Source organism: Schistocerca cancellata, chromosome 6, assembly GCF_023864275.1.
Source record: "Schistocerca cancellata isolate TAMUIC-IGC-003103 chromosome 6, iqSchCanc2.1, whole genome shotgun sequence".
Taxonomy (NCBI): Eukaryota; Metazoa; Arthropoda; class Insecta; order Orthoptera; family Acrididae; genus Schistocerca; species Schistocerca cancellata.
In genome coordinates this window covers 193,567,763-193,589,656 of record NC_064631.1, presented here as the reverse complement: position 1 = coordinate 193,589,656, position 21,894 = coordinate 193,567,763, and the positions used below count along the sequence as shown (strand labels likewise).

Below are 21,894 nucleotides of genomic sequence, written 5' to 3'. Positions count from 1 at the left end.
GATCAACAGATAAATCTGGCGCTCATCTTTGCAGACCAAAGATATCCTCTGACTCGTCTTTGTGCAGCGCAGCTTCTCTGTCGAGGCTGCGCCTGCATGTCTAAGCAATTCAAACCTTACGACCGCGATTCCAGGTATCCAAAACAAGAAAAATTCCTACGAAAAATTACACATACACGTTTTAATGTTTTATTTTGATCTGATGATGGATATGACCGAAGCACGTGATAAGGAATAATAAACATATTTTGGTCGAGGCAAGTCACGTGTATAAATTAAGGCAGAGAAGATAAAATAGACCCACTTAAATCACTTAATAAAAGCAAGTCTTCTGGTCCAGACTGTATACCAATTAGGTTCCTTTCGGTGTATGCTGATGCAATAGCCCCATACTTAACAATCATATACAACCGTTCGCTCGCCGAAAGATCCGTACTCAAAGACTGGAAAGTTGCACAGGTCACACCAATATTCAAGAAAGGTAGTAGGGGTAATCCACTAAATTACAGGCCCATATCGTTAACGTCGATATGCAACAGGATTCTAGAACATATATTGTGTTGGAACATTATGAATTAGCTCGAAGAAAACTGTCTATTGACACACAGTCAACATGGGTTTAGAAAACATCGTTCCTGTGAAACACAACTAGTTCTTTATTCACATGAAGTGTTGAGTGCTATTGACAAGGGATTTCAGATCGATTCCGTATTTCTGGATTTCCGGAAGGACACTGTACCACACAAGCGGCTCGTAGTGAAATTGCGTGCTTATGGAATATCGTCTCAGTTATGTGACTGCATTTGTGATTTCCTGTCACAGAGGTGTCACAGCTCGTAGTAATTGACGGAACGTCGTCGAGTAGTGATTTCTGGCGTTCCCCAAGGTAGTGTTGTAGGCCCTTTGCTGTTCCTTATCTATATAAACGATTTTGGGGACAATCTGAGCAGCCGTATTCGGTTGATAGCAGGTGACGCTGTCGTTTATCGACAAATAAATTCATCAGAAGATAAAAAAAACTGCAAAACGATTTAGAAAAGATACATGAATGGTGCGAAAAGTTGCAATTGACCCTAAATAACGAAAAGTGTGAAGTCATCCACATGAGTGCTAAAAGGAACTCAAACTTCGGTTACACGATAAATCAGTCTAATCTAAAAGCCGTAAATTCAACTAAATACCTAGGTATTACAATTACGAACAACCTAAATTGGAAGAAACACGAAGAAAATGTTGTGGGGAAGGTTAACGAAAGACTGCGTTTTATTGGCAGGACACTTAGAAAATGTAACAGACCTACTAAGGAGACTGCTTCATTACGCTTGTCCGTCCTCTTTTAGAATACTGCTGCGCGGTGTGGGATCCTTACCAGATAGGACTGGCGGAGTACATCGAAAAAGTTCAAAGAAAGGCAGCACGTTTTGTATTATCACGAAATATGAGTGTGTCACCGAAATGATACAGGATTTGGGCTGGAAATCATTAAAACAAAGGCGTTTATCGTTGCGACGGAATCTTCTCACGAAATTCCAATCACCAACCTTCTCATCCAAATGCGAAAATATTTTGTTGACACCGACCTATATAGGGAGGAACGATCACCACGATAAAATAAGGTAAATCAGAGCTAGTACAGAAAGATATAGGTGTTCATTCTTTCCACGCGCTATACGAGATTGGAATAATGGAGAACTGTGAAGGTGGTTCGATAAACCCTCTGCCAGGCACTTGAATGTGATTTGCAGAGTGTCCATGCACTCGTAGATGTAGATGTTGACCCCTCTCATGGCATCAGCAGTTAGTCTAGCGATCTTAGGACTTCAGGAGGTGTTGTCGACGTGATATCTACGTCGAGAAACAGGCACAGGTGAAGGTGTTTACAGTCATCGGTGGTAATAGAGAAACCGTAAGTAGTTGCGTGATCGTCGAAAGTTTTTCTGGGGCAGGCGTCCCCCGCGCCACCGCCAGGGACAGAGATTGCCGCTACGCGGCGCTAGTGATGCGCAAGGACAATCCCGCTCGGCGGAGGAGGCGGTGGCGGAGAGAAAAGAAGCGAGAAGGAGCCGAGTGATGAAGCAAAAGCGTGTAATGACCGCCGGCGAGGAATTAAAACCGCGCCTGCGCCGGCGTGGCCCAGCTCAGCTCGTTTATCCAATTGAGGAGGCGCGTCTTTCCGGGCGAGAGAATCTGACCGCCGGCTCGTTCTCACGCCCCCGTGCCTCGGCCGCGACTTTCGCAAATGACAAATCTCCAGGCCGGGCGCGCAGCGGCGCGTGTGTCACCGGATGACGGCATCGCGCACAATTGCCTCTAATTGCTGCAGCAGCGGCGGCGGCGGCGGCGGCGGCGGCAATGGCGGCATCGCACACAGCTGGCGGTGCCGGTGGCGCCGTTAATCCAGGGCCGCCCTTGCGCGCCAGGCCACTTCGTCTGGCAGGCCTATCGATGCACGCACCTGCACTCCTCCGTCCTGATTCCAAAGCGGTGGGCAGCTCATAGATGCAAAGCCCTAGCCGGCCGGTGTGGCCGTGCGGTTAAAGGCGCTTCAGTCTGGAACCGCGTGACCGCTACGGTCGCAGGTTCGAATCCTGCCTCGGGCATGGATGTGTGTGATGTCCTTAGGTTAGTTAGGTTTAATTAGTTCTAAGTTCTAGGGGACTGATGACCTAAGAAGTTAACTCGCGTAGTGCTCAGAGCCGTTTTTGCAAAGCCCTACAAACATCCTGGTGTTCCCGCGGCGCAGTCAGACACCCAACAACGAGCAAGCTTCTTGAATGAGTGGGGCCTACCGAAGCTACGAGGGGAGTTCAATAACTAACAAAACACACATTTTTTTCCTCTTTGTTGTGCGACATAGCGAAAAAGTCCCGCTTCAGCTCCTATAGTCTCATGAAGTTCCCTATTAGTAACCTCCAAAATGGCGTCTATAACGGTGCTACGACGGTTACTCCAAAAGAAATGCTCACTATTTTTTTTTAAATCCATCTTTTATTCTAAATGTTTGAAAGTTTTACAGAGTGTAGATACCGGGTGATCAAAAAGTCAGTTTAAATAAACACCCCATATTGCTAGACGCGTGAAACATCTCTTGCGCGCTTCGTTTGGTGGTGATCGTGTGCTCAGCCGCCACTTTCGTCATGCTTGGCCTCCCAGGTCCCCAGACCTCAGTCCGTGCGATTATTGGCTTTGGGGTTACCTGAAGTCGCAAGTGTATCGTGACCGACCGATATCTCTAGGGATGCTGAAAGACAACATCCGACGCCAATGCCTCACCATAACTCCGGACATGCTTTACAGTGCTGTTCACAACATTATTCCTCGACTACAGCTGAAACGTCCCCTTTCAACAATTACACATGACTGTGCTTAAACTGACACACAATATTTTTTAGCGCAACGCAATCTGACTTTCAGAAACCCCTACAAAGGAATGGCCCTGACTAACATTATCCTGTACCTTTCACAAATCACTTACCTCACCAAAAATCTTCGTTACTCGAACTACTGCAATACAGCGAGCGCCACTACTGCCAGCTAAATAAAAGATTCAAACTACGTAAGGCACTAACTACTGATAGGCATAGTTAGCAAATGAAAGATTTTAATAGAGAACAAACAATGTATTTACCTTAATACTCATAATTGACATCCAGTCTTACAAATTTCAAAACTCCGCCATCTCTCTCCCCACATCCACCACTGCTGGCGGCTCACCTCCAACTGCGCAACGCTACGCGCTGTTCACATCCAGCTGCCGCTGCCCAACACTACAATGGCAGACAACAATGCAAACTAGCCACAGACTGCACACAGCACAGCCAGTGATTTTCATATAGAGCGCTACGTAACGTTGCCAATAAGAAAACATAAACAGCCGACTTACATAGCCCCCATGCTCCCCACAAACAGCTACTGTTGAGGAATGATGGTGTACATTTTGAGCATTTCCTATAAAGAACATCATCTTTGCTTTGTCTTACTTTGTTATTCCAATTATTGCTATTCTGATCAGATGAAGCGCCATCTGTCGGACATTTTTTGAACATTTATATTTTTATGGTTCTAATAAAACCCCATGTCATTCCAAGCATGTGTGTCAATTTGTACCTCTCTATCTACATTATTCCGTGATTTATTCAGTTTTCAAATTTATACTGACTTTTTGATCACCCGGTACATCCTTTAGGAACAATATTTTCATTTCTCCACATAATTTCCATCCCTCTCAACTGCCTTACGCCATCTCGGAACCAGCGCCTGTACACCCGCACGGTAAAATTCTGGACCAACCTGTAGGAGCCACTGTTTGGCAGCGTGCACAACTTAGTCATCAATCTTCAAACCTTGTTCCACGAAGAGAGTCTTTCAGTTTCCCTAAGAGATGATAGTCACATGGAGCCAGGTCAGGACTGTAAGGCGGGTGTTTCAGTGTTGTCGATCCGAGTTTCGTGATCGCTTCCATAGTTTTTTGACTGACATGTGGCCGTACATTGTCGTGCAACAGCAAAACATCCTGCTTTTGCCGATATGGTCGAAAACGACTGAGTCGAGCTTGAAGTTTCTTCAGTGTCGTCACATATGCATCATAATTTATGGTGGCTCCACTTGGCATGATGTCCACAAGCAAGAGTCTTTCGGAATCGGAAAACACCTAGCCATAACTTTTCCAGCATAAGGTGTGGTTTTGAATTTTTTGTTTCTTCGTTGAATTTGCATGATGCTACTCCATTGATTGCCTCTCCGTCTCTGATGAAAAATGATGGAGTTATGTTTCATCACCTGTCACAATTCTTCCAAGAAATTCATCACCACCATTCTCCTACTGTTCCAAAAGTTCGCTGCATACCGTTTTTCTTGTTTCTTCGTGAGTCACTGTCAACATCCTGGGAACCCACCTGGCGCAAACCTTTTTTAACACCAAAACTTTCAGTATTCTGCAAATACTTCCTTCCCCTGTCCCAACGTAGCGTCACAATTCGTTCACTGTGATGCATCTGTCAGCAGCCACCAATTCGCTAACTCTCTGCACATTGTCTGGAGTGTGTGCAGTACGAGGCCCTCCGCTGCGAGGACAATCCTCAATATTGCCGTGCCCGTTTTTATCACGTAATCTGCTTGTCCACCTACTAAATGTACTGCGATCGACAGCAGCATCTCCATACACCTTTTTCAACCTCTTGTGGATATTTCCCACTGTCTCGTTTTCGCAGCACAGGAATTCTATGGCAGCACATTGCTTCTGACGAACGTCAAGTGCAGCAGCCATCTTGAAGACATGCTGTGACTGCGCCATTCACGGGAACAGGTTGAACTAAGTTTGAAAACAAGCAGGAAGGATGTATCTACACACTGTAAAACTTTCACACATGCAGAACGGAAACTGTATTTTTACAGAAATATTGTGCATTTCTTTTGGAGTGACCCTCGTACGTTGCAAGCAGAGAGCTGTCATTGAGTTTCTTCTGCCGGAAAACCGGACAATAGTTGATATTCGTAGGTGCTTGCAGAATGTCGAGGAACACCTGCAGCAACCAAAAGCACGATGACTCGTTGGGCGAGGCGTCTGCCATCATAGAAACAAGGTCGTGCAAACCTGTCCGATCTGTGCCGTGCCGATTGGCCGCACACAGCTGTGACCTCTGGGCGTTGGAACGTGCGGACACTCTCATTCGACGGATCACAGTCAAACACCACGCTGCGCAACTGGGCGTCTCTACCCACCAGTTGGGACATTCAAACGCGCGTCCCCGCTGAGATCCTCGCTGCTTAACAGGAGTCCATAAAGTGCAAAAAAGGACCACCCGTGCAGAATTGCTTGCGTGTTACGAGGCTAATCGTGACAATTTTCTGTCGAACATCGTCACAGACGATGAAACATCGGTTCTTCACTACGAACCGGATACAAAACGGTATCCATAGAGTGGCGCCAAACCACCGCTCCTCCGTAACCTCACACGGTAAAGTCATGACGACGGTCTTCTCAGACCCTGAAGGTGTTATTCTGTTTGATATCCTCCCTCACGGTGCAATAATCAACTCTGAAGCGCATGGTGTTACCATCAGGTAATTAAAGAAACAACTTCAGAGTATTCGTCGCCACAACAATGTAAACGAATTTCTCCGTGACAAGGACTGGATTGGATTGTTTGGAGGAGGAGACCAGACAGCGAGGTCATTGGTCTCATTGGATTAGGGAAGGACGGGGAAGGAAGCCGGCATTGCCCTTTCAAAGGAACCATTTGCTGGAGCGATTTGGGGAAATCGCGGAAAACCTAAATCAGGACGACCGGACGCGGGATTGAACCGTCGTCCTCCCGAATGTGAGTCCAGTGTGCCAGCCATTGCGCCACCTCGCTCGGTCCCTGACAAGGCAAGGCCTCACACATATCTCCGCACCTGAGAGGAGCTCACACAACTTCATTTGGCCGTTCTTCCTCATGCACCCTGCAGCCCGGATCTCGCACCTTGCTACTTCCGTCTGTTTGGCCCAGTGTAGGTTGCACTCCGCGGGAAACAGTACGTGGGGAGGTTATTGATGATCCAAGACGTTGGTTCCGACGTCGACCAGTAGAGGGCTACAATGCTGGCAATCAGCCTCTCTCAGTAATGTGGCGTAAGGCTATCGCATTGCATGGAGATCCAGTTTCGGATGTTATAGTCACGCTGTTACACGTATCAGACCTGAGGACAGGCCATTAAGTTGACAAGCCAACATCATATGGGTGGTAAACATAGAACCTGTGGCAAGCAGTCGTATGCACAAGCGGCGTACAAACTGCTTAAAAACAATAGCCACTTTTACGCAGGACTACTCGTCAGCAGTTTTCAAATCTGCTGACATATGCTAGTGGTTGGACACCTTGGTGGCCTGTCTTCATGTTCCTCACTTACAGCTTGACCACGGTATGGTACCCGAAACTAGCCATTAGTGGAAAATAGACAATAACTACTCTCCAGTTGGAAATTTTACCATTTTGTACGGTTCCTTTGTTTCATCGCCCTTCATATTACGAGGAATATATTTGTCCTGTGTGTGTGTGTGTGTGTGTGTGTGTGTGTGTGTGTGTGTGTTTCACAAGGCTGCTAAGTCTGAGATAGATAGATAATCAGCGATCACAGGCCCTGCAGACCACGCTCTGCTTCCACCAACTGCCTCCATTCCTTCCTGTTTTGTGTCCGGTTCCTCCAGGTGTCTTCAGCTCCCAGGGCTGCTAGGTCCTTCCCTAGGTCATCCATCCAGCGCTGCCCTGGTCATCCAATGCGGCGTTTGGCGTTTGTTTTCCCGGCTATTGCCATCTTCGCCTGTCTTCCATCTGGCATACGAGCTACATGGCCGACCCATTGTATTCTTTTGCTCTTTATCTTCTGCAGGATAGTTGGTTGTCGCATCAGAAGGTAGATTTCCTCGGTTTTCCTCCTCCTCCATTCTTCGTTATCTAAAACTGGTCCCCATATCTTCCTCAATACTCTTCTTTCAAATATTAATAGTTTTTCCCTTTCTCGCTTAGTCATGCTCCATGTTTCTGAACCGTACATTACTGCTGGGCTTATCACTGTGTTGTAGATTTTCATCGTAGTGTTTACTGAGATCGATTTAGAGCCGAGCGTCTCTCTGAGGGAATGCATACATTTCATTCCCACTGCTATTCTTTCCTTGATGTCCGCTTATGTTGTTGTCCGTGCTAAACCAAGATCTCACGTATCTGAACTGGTGTAGTCTCTTGAACATATTGCCATCTATCTCAAGAAATTCTTCCTGCTCTTGTCTTCTTCCTAAATGTATGAACTCTGTTTTGTCTCGATTCACTTTGAGCCCTACCTTCTGTGCATAATCGTCCATTTTCTGGTACATTTCTTTCAACTCGTGCTTTGATGCACGTAGTAGTACTATGTCATCTTCATATGTGAGACAATTGAAGTTACCGTGCATCTCTACTCCAGCCCACTCTTGTTGCCTACAGTCTTTTATTATTTTCTCTATGACACACATGAGAGAGCATCCCCTTGTCTGAGGCCTGTCTCAATCTCGAATGTTTCTGATGTGGCTCCTCGGAAACGTACTGCTGCCTTTGACCCTTCCATACAAGCTTGCACCATTGTCATGTCTGAGAGGAGCTTTTTTTTTTTTTTTCAAAGCGCCTATAATGTTTTGTCCGTTTATTCTAGCCGTGTGACACCTTGGCTCTGTAAAAAAGTGAAGCTTCTAAGTCAATACAATCAAAAGATACGACGATGTCACGTATTTTGATACTCACCAGCTCACTCATCACAATTTATGGGATACTTACTGTTGGCTTAGACTCAGTAAATTTGGTAAGAAGTAAGGTTATACAGTACAAATATAGGAAAGCATCCGAAAATTGTTAATTTGTAATGGTCCCTTGGCGGTGTAATAAATGCAAGCTTCTGAGTCAATGCAATCAAAAGCCATGGCTATATATATCACATGTTTTGATACAAGTTCACTTATCGAAACCTATAGGGTATTTCCCGTTGGCTTCGAATCATAAAATATTGGCAGGAAGCAAGATTTAACGGAACAAGTAAACGAAAATAATACGAAAAGTGTTAATCTGCTTTTATATTGAGTGAAAAAAAAACCTTTTTATCGTTTGTTATCCGACTTCAAAGTTGAAATTAAAACTTCTTCGCTAATCTTGGAATTCTCGCCATTGTCAGTGCCGATAACGGATAAAAATGGTCGAGATTCCCGGGATGGATGAACTCACTATGTAAGCATAACTAAGTTTGTACGCAACCCTCAGAGCGCGAGTTCTACTCGCAGTTGCCCAGTTTTTGTTAAATGTACGAGAGGTAATCTTGAAGTTTCATTTAGCATGTAGAAAAAAATGAAGCTAAGTGCACGTCTGAGGTCCTTGTACACACACTGGGTTCCCAGCGTCACAGCGCCTTGGCAAAGAAGAGATGGTCTGCGACGTTTTGTTTTGTTTTTTCCTTGTCTAGCGGCAGCGCGCTGCTATAAGGTGTAAGGCACTGTGGCGCTGGCAGTCCAGTGCGTGTACAAGGACTTCATACATGCGCCTGCAAACGAACGAAAGCTTGACGGATAACTAATTTTCCGAAGTGGTAATTGAAGTTTTAGGCCACACCCCTCTGCTTCCGCTTACATAAACTGGTGAGCCGAGAAATATTGCTTGTCCACCTTTAGGACACAAGACAGCAGCGATTCTGTGCTGCATCGATTCGACAAGCCCTCGGTAGCTTTTCGGAGCTACGTCGCAACAGGTGTCTAGATAGCGCCCAAAATTTGACATTTTTACTTTTATGGAGCTTATGAAAATATGGATATCTATGCTTAATTTGGCGCTTATTTTATTGAAATATTCGGTTTACTATTTTAAATAGATATTTGAAGATACGCATGCACTGATGTTTCTGAGAATTTTGTTTCGCGTCATTGGTGGAGAATAACCTTATGGTGAATTGTCAGTTACAATACCGCATTGCATTAATCATGTGCGGAAGAGGATGGGCACGAGACTGTGTATACGAAAACAGCAATTAGGAAGTACTAACTTATCAGATGGTCAAAGTACAGGGTTATTACAAATCATTGAAGCGATTTCACAGCTCTACAATAACTTTATTATTTGAGATATTTTCACATTGCTTCGCACACACATACAAAAACTCAAAAAGTTTTTTTAGGCATTCACAAATGTTTGATATGTGCCCCTTTAGTGATTCGGCAGACATCAAGCCGATAATCAAGTTCCTCCCACACTCGGCACAGCATGTCGCCATCAATGAGTTCGAAAGCATCGTTGATGCGAGCTCGCAGTTCTGGCACGTTTCTTGGTAGAGGAGGTTTAAACACTGAATATTTCACATAACCCCACAGAAAGAAATCGCATGGGGTTAAGTCAGGAGAACGTGGAGGCCATGACATGAATTGCTGATCATGATCTCCACCACGACCGATCCATCGGTTTTCCAATCTCCTGTTTAAGAAATGCCGAACATCATGATGGAAGTGCGGTGGGGCACCATCCTGTTGAAAGATGAAGTCGGCGCTGTCGGTCTCCAGTTGTGGCATGAGCCAATTTTCCGCGGGCTACGCGTGAAACTTGCCCGCACGCGTTCAACCGTTTCTTCGCTCACTGCAGGCCGACCCGTTGATTTCCCCTTACAAAGGCATCCAGAAGCTTTAAACTGCGCATACCATCGCCGAATGGAGTTAGCAGTTGGTGGATCTTTGTTGAACTTCGTCCTGAAGCGTCGTTGCACTGTTATGACTGACTGATGTGAGTGCATTTCAAGCACGACATACGCTTTCTCGCCTCCTGTCGCCATTTTGTCTCACTGCGCTCTCGAGCGCTCTGACGGCAGAAACCTGAAGTGCGGCTTCAGCCGAACAAAACTTTATGAGTTTTTCTACGCATCTGTAGTGTGTCGTGACCATATGTCAATGAATGGAGCTACAGTGAATTTATGAAATCGCTTCAATCATTTGTAATAGCCCTGTACAAGACGTCGGCTGACTGATAAACAAACTGATCAGATTACACAGCATTATAGTATTGCTATTAGATACAAGGGTACAATTTAGATGGCATGAAGAGAGCAGTTTGGGGAATTTATTTCCACAAGCTGTCTACAGATGCTGAACCTATCCACAACATGCATTCCACTCAGTGGTATAAATACCTGAAGGCAAAAGAGGAAGACATATTAGTCACTTCTCACACAAAGTTATTATACCAAACTTTTGTATCCCACATGGAAGGCGGCGCGTGGGTCTGCTCCTGAAAACTGAAACGTTGGCGGAATGACGAAAGCGAGTAGGAGCAGGGAAAGGTGAAAATCTCTCGGTACTGAAGTGTGAATTATAGATGTTTACTATAGGCAAAAACAAGTTAATATATGGTTACATAACTTAGCAACTATGAGCAAAACCTTAGACCCGTCGTAAGTAGTGCAAAGTCTCAATAGCAAGCCATCACCCTCTGAAGTTGAAGCGAAGTGTCCTGGCCGTCTGCTCTTGATCAAATGGCGAGAATCTGCAGCGGAGCTCGCAGACCTGCACAGCGCCTGCTAGAGGACACTGTCGTCGGTGTCGGTGTCGTAGTGCCAACCTATGAACTTGCATCTACGCTGTGTCATCGTAGCTATCGATACCACACAAATGCCGTTTTGTTTGCTAGGAAACCTACGTTTCAGTATCTTGTCGAAGATATGTCTGAAGCTCAAAACACAAAATACCAACGAATCTTTTAACGATGTTATATGGTCAAAGGCACCAAAAAATATTTTCGTTGTATTCAATGTTTTTGACGCTGTTCTTACTTTTAATTATGATGATTATGGGAGACTAAAGGTTTTGGAGCATCTTGGAATTCATTAAGGTTAAGACACCACCAAAAGCGTTATGGACTTAGATCAGCTGCGAATCATGAAGGCAGAGATTGCAGCAAAAACATGTCAAAAGAAGCCAGATCCAAGGGAAAGGAGGCAGCATTGGGCGAGGAAGATAAAGGAGGAGATGAGGACCAGCCAGGGGGATTCTAACACATTTTGTATGTCTCAGTTGGCTGTGTACAAACTTTTTTCTTTAAGGCGCAACTGTCTCGAAATGACATTTTTCAATATGAATGTCCCTTTTTCTCAGAAACTACTAAACCTGCAACTATAATTAATTACCACATAACATACATAGTACCATCATATATTAGGTTTAGTTTCGTAGCATTTACTCCAATAGCTAAAATTAGAGATATTAAAATTGTGAAATTTTACATCAAAAAATTACATGTTAGGAACAAAATCGTAACTCGTTTCCTAACTGTCATTGTAAAGTGATTGTACAGCAATAGATTCACAAAACGTGAGAGAACAAGTGGAAAAAATCTCGTATTTATATACTCAACAGTTCCTGACAAAACGGGTCAGTTATATAGCCTATTTAACACTGTCAAGGTACGGCAGTACGACTTCCCTTAAATTACGGGGCGGTGGATTGTTGGCGCCGAGCTGGCGCCCGATAACCTCCCAGATGTGTTCCATCGGCCTCCCAACACGCGAGATCGGTGGTGAGACATCGATGTCAGTTCACTATAGTGCTCCTCTCCCCACTGTAGCACGAGATTCCGGCCTTGTGACGTGACAGATACGATGCCGAAAGATGGCATCACTGCTGGGGAAGATAAGTCGTCCAACAGTCAGAATCAGGAAGTGAATGTACGCATTTTCATCGGCCATTTGCTGCTCCCATTTCAGCGCTTCTATAAGGTGCTACTTCCTGCCATGACTTTCAGAAGTTCCTCTGAAACGAGTGTTGGAAAACACCGATTGTGATGTGGGTAAATTACTCGCCCTTTATATCAACCTGATTGGCTTCGACCACCACCCGTTTAGGAGGATTAGGCAAAGACCTTCCCATCATCTTGAGGTCGAACAGAAACACTCTTCTTCCTGCAACAGAAAACTGGTAGTGGCGACCACAACAGAAACCCACTTACCTTTGCAATAGGAAGCTGGTCGTGGCGACCACAACAGTGCTAACGACCGACTACCACACAGGCATTGCAGCGAAATGATTTGTTACAGCCACACTAATCATTCTGTCCTTTCCTGTCAGTATGTCCTGTAAAACTACCGTAGATCAGGCCATAGAGTTAATGTTGTCGCAGACCTTGGTATTGTTTGTTTGTTTGGTTGGTTGGTTGATGTGGGAGACAGGATCAAACAGCGCAGACATCGATCCCATCGGCTTAGGGAAGGATGTGGAAAGAAGTCAGCCATGCCGTTTCAAAGGAACCACCCTTCCATTTTCCTGAAGTGATTTCCCTAACTCATGGAAAACCTAAATCAGGATGACTGGACGAGGGTCTGAACCATCGTCCTCCAGAATACGATTCGTGTGCTAACCACCGTGCCACCCTGCTCTGTCCTTTAGTATTTGTATCTGCTTCTCTTGTGATTTTCTTTTCACTTTCTTCGTTGACTCTTCGACGTACAAATTGAATGCTGATGGTGTAACGCCACAACCCTGTCTTACGCCCTTCTTAGGAAAGACTCCCCGCTCCTAAACATCGACTTTTATCACACCCACTTGGTGTTCTGACTGCTGTGAGTGGCTATTCTGTTGGTCTTTCAATATCGCCCTTCAGGAGTGGAGTCTACTCAGTAGGATAAAGTTGGACAAAGTACATTCACATAGCACCTTGAAAAACAAGCAGATCTCTGACCTATAATAGAAGTAATCAAAATATCCACGGGTGTGCTGCCGGTCTATAGTGTGCCCGTTGGACACTATAGACCGGCAGCACACCCGTGGATATTTTGATTATCAAATACGCCGGGAGAAACTCAAGAATCATATAATAGAAGTATTTCCCCGTTCGACTAAATTTTCTCTTTGCCCACGTCAGAGAAATTGCGAGATTATTGCAAGACGAAACTGTTGTTTAGCTTTCAGTCCCAAAACACTTCGCGCTCGTGTTCAGTTTTTACACCCTCACCCCCGCGCTCTGCCCCCCCCCCCCATCCCTTCACACACACACACATACACACACACACACACACACACACACACACACACACACACACACAATTTCAGTCTTTCACACCCATTCCTCCAATACAAATTAACTATTTCTTGGTGCTTGTGGGGTGCCTTCTTTTAGTCAAATTGTGCCGTAAGCTGTTCCCTACTCGACTGTATTCAGTACGCCTTCACTAGTTACTCGTATCCTGTCGACCCACTAATTCTTGAGGATATTTCTGTGACACCATATTTCAAAAACCTCTATTCTCTTGTTGTCTGTATTCTTTATTGATCGTGTTTCGATTTATTATAAGGCAACGACCCAGACAAATACTTTCAAGAAACACTTCCCAACCCTTCAATTTGTATTTGATGTTAAAAAGTTACGTTTATCACGAAAGTTTTTCTTGGTATTGCCAGTACGTATTTCACACCCTGTTTGCTCCTGACTTTCCATCTGACGGATTTACAATGTCATCGGCAAATTTTTAAATTTCGTTTTCTCCCAGAACTTTGATTTCGTTTATTGCTGGCTTGTGTACAGACTGAATAAAATACAGGTTAGACTGCAATGCTCTCTCTCTCTCTCTCTCTCTCTCTCTCTCTCTCCCTCCCCATTTAGTTCCTACCTTTCTTCTCATTCGAATTCGTCCGCTGCTTGTTAGCCCTCTTAACTATTCAAACAGTGCATTATACTCGACACTGCCAAAAGCATTATTTAATTTACAAACGCTATAAATGTAGATTTGCCTTTCTCGAACATCTCTCTTAAGACAACTTGCGGGGTGAATACAACCTTGCTATTTCCCAAATGATGGGATTCAAAGTAATGCTTACTTTCTGACGCTGTAATGTTCGTAATATTGTAAGTAGGCTGTTTATGTTTTCTTATCGGCAACGTTACGTAGCGCTCGGTATGAAAATCACTGGCTGTGCTGTGTGCAGTTTGTAGCTAGTTTGCATTGTTGTCTGCCATTGTAGTGTTGGGCAGCGGCAGCTGGATGTGAGCAGCGCGTAGCGTTGCGCAGTTGGAGGTGAGCCGCCAGCAGTGGTGGATGTGGGGAGAGAAATGGCGGCGATTTGAAATTTGTAAGACTGGATGGCATATATATTATGATTATTAAGGTAAATACATCGTTTGTTCTCTATTAAAATCTTTCATTTGCTAACTATGCCTATCAGTAGTTAGTCCCTTCAGTAGTTTGAATCTTTTATTTAGCTGGCAGTAGTGGCGCTCGCTGTATTGCAGTAGTTCGAGTAACGAAGATTTTTGTGAGGTAAGTGATTTGTGAAACGTATAGGTTAATGTTAGTCAGGGCCATTCTTTTGTAGGGATTTTTGAAAATCGGATTGCGTTGCGCTAAAAATATTGTGTGTCACTTTAGTGAATGTTTGAGTATGTTCAGTTTTGCTCAGCTGTTTGAAAAGCAAATATTGTAAGAGGTTTATCAGCACAGTAATTCAGAAATTGTTCAAAGGGGACGTTTCATATGGCGACCCTGCCAGGATACCATTATTTCTACAAGGACTGCAGTGGGTCTGCACCTCTCTCTACCAAGACTATAGTGGGTCTACTCTGTGATGACCTACCTACCAATATTCTTCAAAACGTCGAATGACTCTGCTGTGGGTTTGCTCTGTTGTGACCCATTACCTGTCAGCACTGCCTTTCCATTGGAAGGACAACACTACTTCTTCAAGACTGCATGGAAATCCACTACTTCTGTGTGCATTGTCTTTTACTGCTCAGACTTTGAGAAAAGAAACGGCAGTTTCACTGTGATGAATGATCAGGACTGTCTTTATGGACTGTGAGAAAATTTTAGCTTTTGACCAACATTGTATCAATAAGTGTGTGCATTTGATTTCTTTGTTATTGTAATTATGAAAAATTTTATCAAATCATTATTGGCCACTGCCCAAAACAATTTGTAAAATTTTTTGTGTGGAACATGGGGGCTGTTTATGTTTTCTTATCGGCAACGTTACGTAGCGCTCGGTATGAAAATCACTGGCTGTGCTGTGTGCAGTCTGTAGCTAGTTTGCATTGTTGTCTGCCATTGTAGTGTTGGGCAGCGGCAGCTGGATGTGAACAGCGCGTAGCGTTGCGCAGTTGGAGGTGAGCCGCCAGCAGTGGTGGATGTGGGGAGAGAAATGGCGGAGATTTGAAATTTGTAAAACTGGATGGCATATATATTATGATTATTAAGGTAAATACATCGTTTGTTCTCTATTAAAATCTTTCATTTGCTAACTATGCCTATCAGTAGTTAGTCCCTTCAGTAGTTTGAATCTTTTATTTAGCTGGCAGTAGTGGCGCTCGCTGTATTGCAGTAGTTCGAGTAACGAAGATTTTTGTGAGGTAAGTGATTTGTGAAACGTATAGGTTAATGTTAGTCAGGTCCATTCTTTTGTAGGGATTTTTGAAACTCAGATTGCGTTGCGCTAAAAATATTGTGTGTCACTTTAGTGAATGTTTGAGTACGTTCAGTTTTGCTCAGCTGTTTGAAAAGCAAATAGTGTAAGATGTTTATCAACACAGTAATTCAGAAATTGTTCAAACGGGACGTTTCAATATACGTAAACAATCCGGTGGATAACATCGAAAATTTCATCAGGCTGTTCGCGTCTAATGCTGTTGTGCGTGCCGGCCGCGGTGGTCTAATGGTTCTAGGCGCGCAGTCCGGAACCGCGGGGCTGCTGCGGTCGCAGGTTCGATTCCTGCCTCGGGCATGGATGTGCGTGATGTCTTTAGGTTAGTTAGGTTTAAGTAGTTCTACGTTCTAGGGGACTGATGACCACAGAAGTTAAGTCCCATAGTGCTCAGAGCCATTTGAACCATCTGTTGTGCGTAGAGAAGTCACAAGGCTGGAACAGTTGCGCGAAAGGCAGGAAGATCTGCAGAGGATCTGCAGAGGATCAACACATGGTGAGAAGACTGACAGGTGACCATCAGCATAAACAAATGTAACGTACTGTGGATAAATAGTTGAACAGAGCCGTTATTGTTTGATTACACAATTTCCAAACAGTTACTGGAAGCAGTCACATCATTAGATACCGGGGAGCACGCGTATTTAGCGATTTAAAGTAGGCGCACGCCTGACAAATTCGTTGGCGGAATACTCGCGAAACTTAATTCAGCCACGAAGGAGGTCGACAGATGCGTCAGAAACAGGGACAGTTAGCCTTCAGGATTGGTAGTGGAAATGGAGAAGATACAAAGAAGAGCATCTCATTTCTCCAGAGCTTCGTTTAGTGAGCGCGAAAGCGCCATGAAGGCGCTCATCCATCATTAGTGGCGTACGTTGCAAGGTTGCGGTTCATCATACACGGTGTTTTACACCGTCAAAATTCCGAGGGCGTACGTTGTTGCTCGTGTCGATCAATATACTGCTCCGACGTACGTATATCTCACGAAAAGACCATGAAGGTAAAAATAGCTTACACGGAAGCTTACCAACAATTGGTCTTACCGCTCACCAATTACGACGAACAGGAAAGAAGGAGAGAGACAATGGTACATGAAGTACCATCCGCCACAAACCGTAAGATGGTCAGCTGATTATAAATGTAGGTGGACACTGACGGGAATGTCAGAAGTTGCGCCATGAAGAACCTGACCAAACGCTGTAAAAATGATACACCAGTACTTCCATGCTTGTGCAGTGTTCTTGTTGTGGTCTTCGTTCCGGAGACTGGTTTGATGCAGCTTGCCCTGCTATTTAATCCGTTTCCAAATAGTTACTGCAACCTATATTCTCATGAATCTGCTTCCTGTACCGCCTCTTGGTCTCCCCATATGATTTTTACCCTCCCCCCACAAACACACAAACTTCCCTCCAACACCAAACCGATGAACCCTTGATATCTCAGTGTGTGCGCTATCAACCGCTCCGTTCTTTTAATCCAGTTGTGCCACAAATTTATCTTGCCAGTTCTATCCAGTACGTCCCTATTACCTCACTCGATCTACCCAACTAATCTTCAGCATTCTTCTGTAGCACTATATTTCAAAAGCATCTGTTCTCTTCTAATCTAAGCTTTCATCGTCCACGTTTCTCTCCGAAACACGATTACAACCCAGACCTGTGCATATGTTGTTCAAAAATTCATCCTCATGCAAGCTTATGCGGATCGCTGACATGGTGAACATGGTATCATCATCTACATCTACATAGAAATTCCGCGAGCCACCGAATGGTATGCGACGAAGGGAACTAGTCATTTCTTTTCCCGTTCCATTCACAAATAGGGCGAGAGAAAACCGACTGTGTACATGCCTCCGTATGAGCCCTAATTTCTCGTATATCTTCGTGGTCAATGTATTTTGGTGTCAGTAAAATTGTTCCGCAGTCAGGTTCTACATTTTCTCAAGAGTGTTTCGCGAAAAGAACATCGCTTTTCCTCCAGGGATTCCCATTTGAGGAGGGAGGAGGAGATTAGTGTTTAACGTCCCGTCGACAACGAGGTCATTAGAGACGGAGCGCAAGCTCGGGTTAGGGAAGGATGGGGAAGGAAATCGGCCGTGCCCTTTCAAAGGATCCATCCCGGCATTTGCCTAAAGCGATTTAGGGAAATCACGGAAAACCTAAATCAGGATAGCCGGAGACGGGATTGAACCGTCGTCCTTCCGAATGCGAGTCCAGTGTGCTAACCACTGCGCCACCTCGCTCGGTTTTCCCATTTGAGTTCCCGAAGCATCTCCGTAACACGTGTTGTTCAAACCTAGCGGTAACAAATCTAGTAGTCCACCTCTCAATTGCTTCAATGTCTTCCTTCAATCCGACCTCATATGGATTCCAAACACTCGAGTACTAGTGAAGAATAGGTCGCACCACCGTGTTCTATGCGATCTCCTTTGCAGGTGAACCACTCTTTCCTAAAATTCTCCCAATAAACCGAAGTCCACCAGTCGCCTTCCCTACCTCAGTTCTCACATGCTCGTCCCACCTCATATCGTTTTCCAGTGTTACGCCCAGGTATCTAAACGACTTGACTGCGTCAAACTGGACACTAGTAATATTGTATTCAAACATTACAAATTTGTTCTTCCTACTCATCCGCATTAACTTACATTTTTCCACATTTGGGGCTAGCTGCCGCTCATCACATCAACTGGAAATTTTGTGTAAGTCGTCTTGTATCTTCCTCCTGTCACTCAACTTCGACACCTTACCACAAACCACGGCATCATCAGCAAACAACCGCAGATTGCTGCCCACCCCGTTTGCCAGATCGTTTATGTACAGGGTGTTTCAAAAAGACCGGTATATTTGAAACAGCAATAAAAACTAAACGAGCAGCGATAGAAATACACCGTTTGTTGCAATATGCTTGGAACAACAGTACATTTTCAGGCAGACAAACTTTCGAAATTACAGTAGTTACAATTTTCAACAACAGATGGCGCTGCGGTCTGGGAAACTCTATAGTACGATATTTTCCACATATCCACCATGCGTAGCAATAATATGGCGTAGTCTCTGAATGAAATTACCCGAAACCTTTGACAACGTGTCTGGCGGAATGGCTTCACATGCAGATGAGATGTACTGCTTCAGCTGTTCAATTGTTTCTGGATTCTGGCGGTACACCTGGTCTTTCAAGTGTCCCCACAGAAAGAAGTCACAGGGGTTCATGTCTGGCGAATAGGGAGGCCAATCCACGCCGCCTCCTGTATGTTTCGGATAGCCCAAAGCAATCACACGATCATCGAAATATTCATTCAGGAAATTAAAGACGTTGGCCGCGCGATGTGGCCGGGCACCATCTTGCATAAATCACGAGGTGTTCGCAGTGTCGTCTAAGGCAGTTTGTACCGCCACAAATTCACGAAGAATGTCCAGATAGCGTGATGCAGTAATCGTTTCGGATCTGAAAAATGGGCCAATGATTCCTTTGGAAGAAATGGCGGCCCAGACCAGTACTTTTTGAGGATGCAGGGACGATGGGACTGCAACATGGGGCTTTTCGGGTCCCCATATGCACCAGTTCTGTTTATTGACGAAGCCGTCCAGGTAAAAATAAGCTTCGTCAGTAAACCAAATGCTGCCCACATGCATATCGCCGTCATCAATCCTGTGCACTATATCGTTAGCGAATGTCTCTCGTGCAGCAATGGTATCGGCGCTGAGGGGTTGCCGCGTTTGAATTTTGTATGGATAGAGGTGTAAACTCTGGCGCATGAGACGATACGTGGACGTTGGCGTCGTTTGGACCGCAGCTGCAACACGGCGAACGGAAACCCGAGGCCGCTGTCGGATCACCTGCTGCACTAGCTGCGCGTTGCCCTCTGTGGTTGCCAACACCAGAAAAATCCTCTGTTCTAAGGAATAAACCATGTTGTCTACAACACACTTGCACGTTGTGAACAGCACACGCTTACAGCAGAAAGACGACGTACAGAATGGCGCACCCACAGACTGCGTTGTCTTCTATATCTTTCACATCACTTGCAGCGCCATCTGTTGTTGAAAATTGTAACTACTGTAATTTCGAAAGTTTGTCCGCCTGAAAATGTACTGTTGTCCCAGGCATATTGCAACAAACGGTGTATTTCTACCGCTGCTCGTTTAGTTTTTATTGCCGTTTCAAATATACCGGTCATTTTTGAAACACCCTGTATATAGAGAACAATATCATACTGATTGATCACACAAAAGTGTAGATACATATCCCTCCAGACGGATCACACCACGGTAAGATTGTGGGGTTCTTCGACTGGCTCTAACGAAAGGACAGATGACAACAGCTGAAACCAGTATAGATGTTACAGGTACAATGGCACCGCGACCCGTCGGGAACAGACTGCTAGAGACTGCATAGAGATCTCCAGTTGGCATCTGTCGTTTACCGCTTACACCTTACCGCAGAAGACAGATACTTCGGCGGTGTGGAGTTAACTGGGACATTGAGTTACACCCCTTGGTGCTGAGCGATGAGTCTTGCCCGTATTTGTGGAGGCAGGAGGGATACCGACGTTGCCGGAGACGACATAGCGATGAAAGAACCTCTTCTACCAAACGTCCCAAGACAGCGTACCACCAAAGTATCTCCACAAAAGACAGTAGTAAGAAGTATTCTTTTTCCTATATAAATTATTTTCTGTCTCAAGTAACAACTTTGTCACTCTGTTAGTTTGCTCATAACTAGAGTTTTAAAACTACCGTAGTCTACCGTAGGTAAGCGTAGATTACGGCAGTCATCCTAATCGCTCTGGTCAGTTAAGGCCAGGTTCTCATTCAAATGAGCCAAAAATAGGCGAAGTTTGGAAATTTTATTTTAGATTTTCAATAATAAAACAATGTCGCCAGAAGTTATGGTCTGATCAAGCGCCTGCGAGTTTGAAGTATGCAGACTGCGACCAGTGTAGCCCTTTAGGAGTTACCTGAAATCAAAAATAGATAACATCAGTCGATACTACAGTAAATGTACGGGAGCTTATACCTAACCACACTGAAATAACCTTAAATTCAACGATATGGCACTAACTCAAACTTTGAGTTCGATTTTTTGGGGTTTGTTTCTTTTTGGATTTACAAAAAAAAAATTAATACGTATTATCGAATTTCATATATCAAGTGCAGAAGTTATGCCAGTAACTAATTTTTATTACTTACAAAATGGAGTTTGAATTCTCTGAGGATATAAAATACATAGCGGACTAATGCTGAGCCATTTGTGGTTCTAGTTATGTGCAAAATATGCAAACAAACAAACATAAAGAAGTCGCCGGCTCCCCGTTTCTCTCTTAGAGATTCATTTACGTGTCTTTCCCTACCGATGCTACCAATATTACGGGCAATCCTATCATTTACTATGTCATCTATGTAGTGTAGTAAAACTACCGAACTGTAGTTTTGATGGACAGTAACTCTACTCACAACTGTTCCGCTCTTTATTTATCTTGCTATGGCTCTAAGAAGAAAATGTTATACATGGTAGTACCTCATTCACGCTTTAATGTTCGTTCCTTCGTGCAGCTCCATCTTCGTAACGTCCAGATAATGTTACCGTAACACCTCCACCTGATGTTCCTTGAGTCGCTTGAAAACTAGTTAATTTTACAGAAAATAAACCGTATCAAAATTTTAAAAAAATGAATGGCGATTTGTATGGGTATAATATGCAACCAGTCAAAGAAATATGTGGGTCTCGAAACCCACACCTCTCTAACTCCTAGAATAATGGTGCGAGCAGCTATTGAATATGGCAAAGGACTGATCTGGCAATTTCTGAAGACAGACAGAATTCTCGTGGGACTTCGTGACCGAGGTACCAAACGTTCATATAATCCAGGTGGATAATGCAAGATCACAGAATGCAGTTCACACCACAAACGCCTGCCGTCTGTCAGCAGGTGATGTCCCTTTGGCATCACCAGT

At 44.4% G+C, this 21,894-nt stretch overlaps 1 protein-coding gene across 1 annotated transcript in view; it reads right to left on the bottom strand.

Annotated features, from left to right (window-relative positions):
- Positions 1-2,147: 2,147 nt before the first annotated feature.
- Positions 2,148-21,894, bottom strand: part of LOC126088244 (uncharacterized) — an 87,990-nt gene continuing 68,243 nt past the window's right edge. Inside the window, exon 5 of the mRNA XM_049906374.1 lies at positions 2,148-2,470. Coding sequence (XP_049762331.1) covers positions 2,148-2,470 — 323 coding nt within the window. The remainder of the gene's footprint in view (positions 2,471-21,894) is intronic.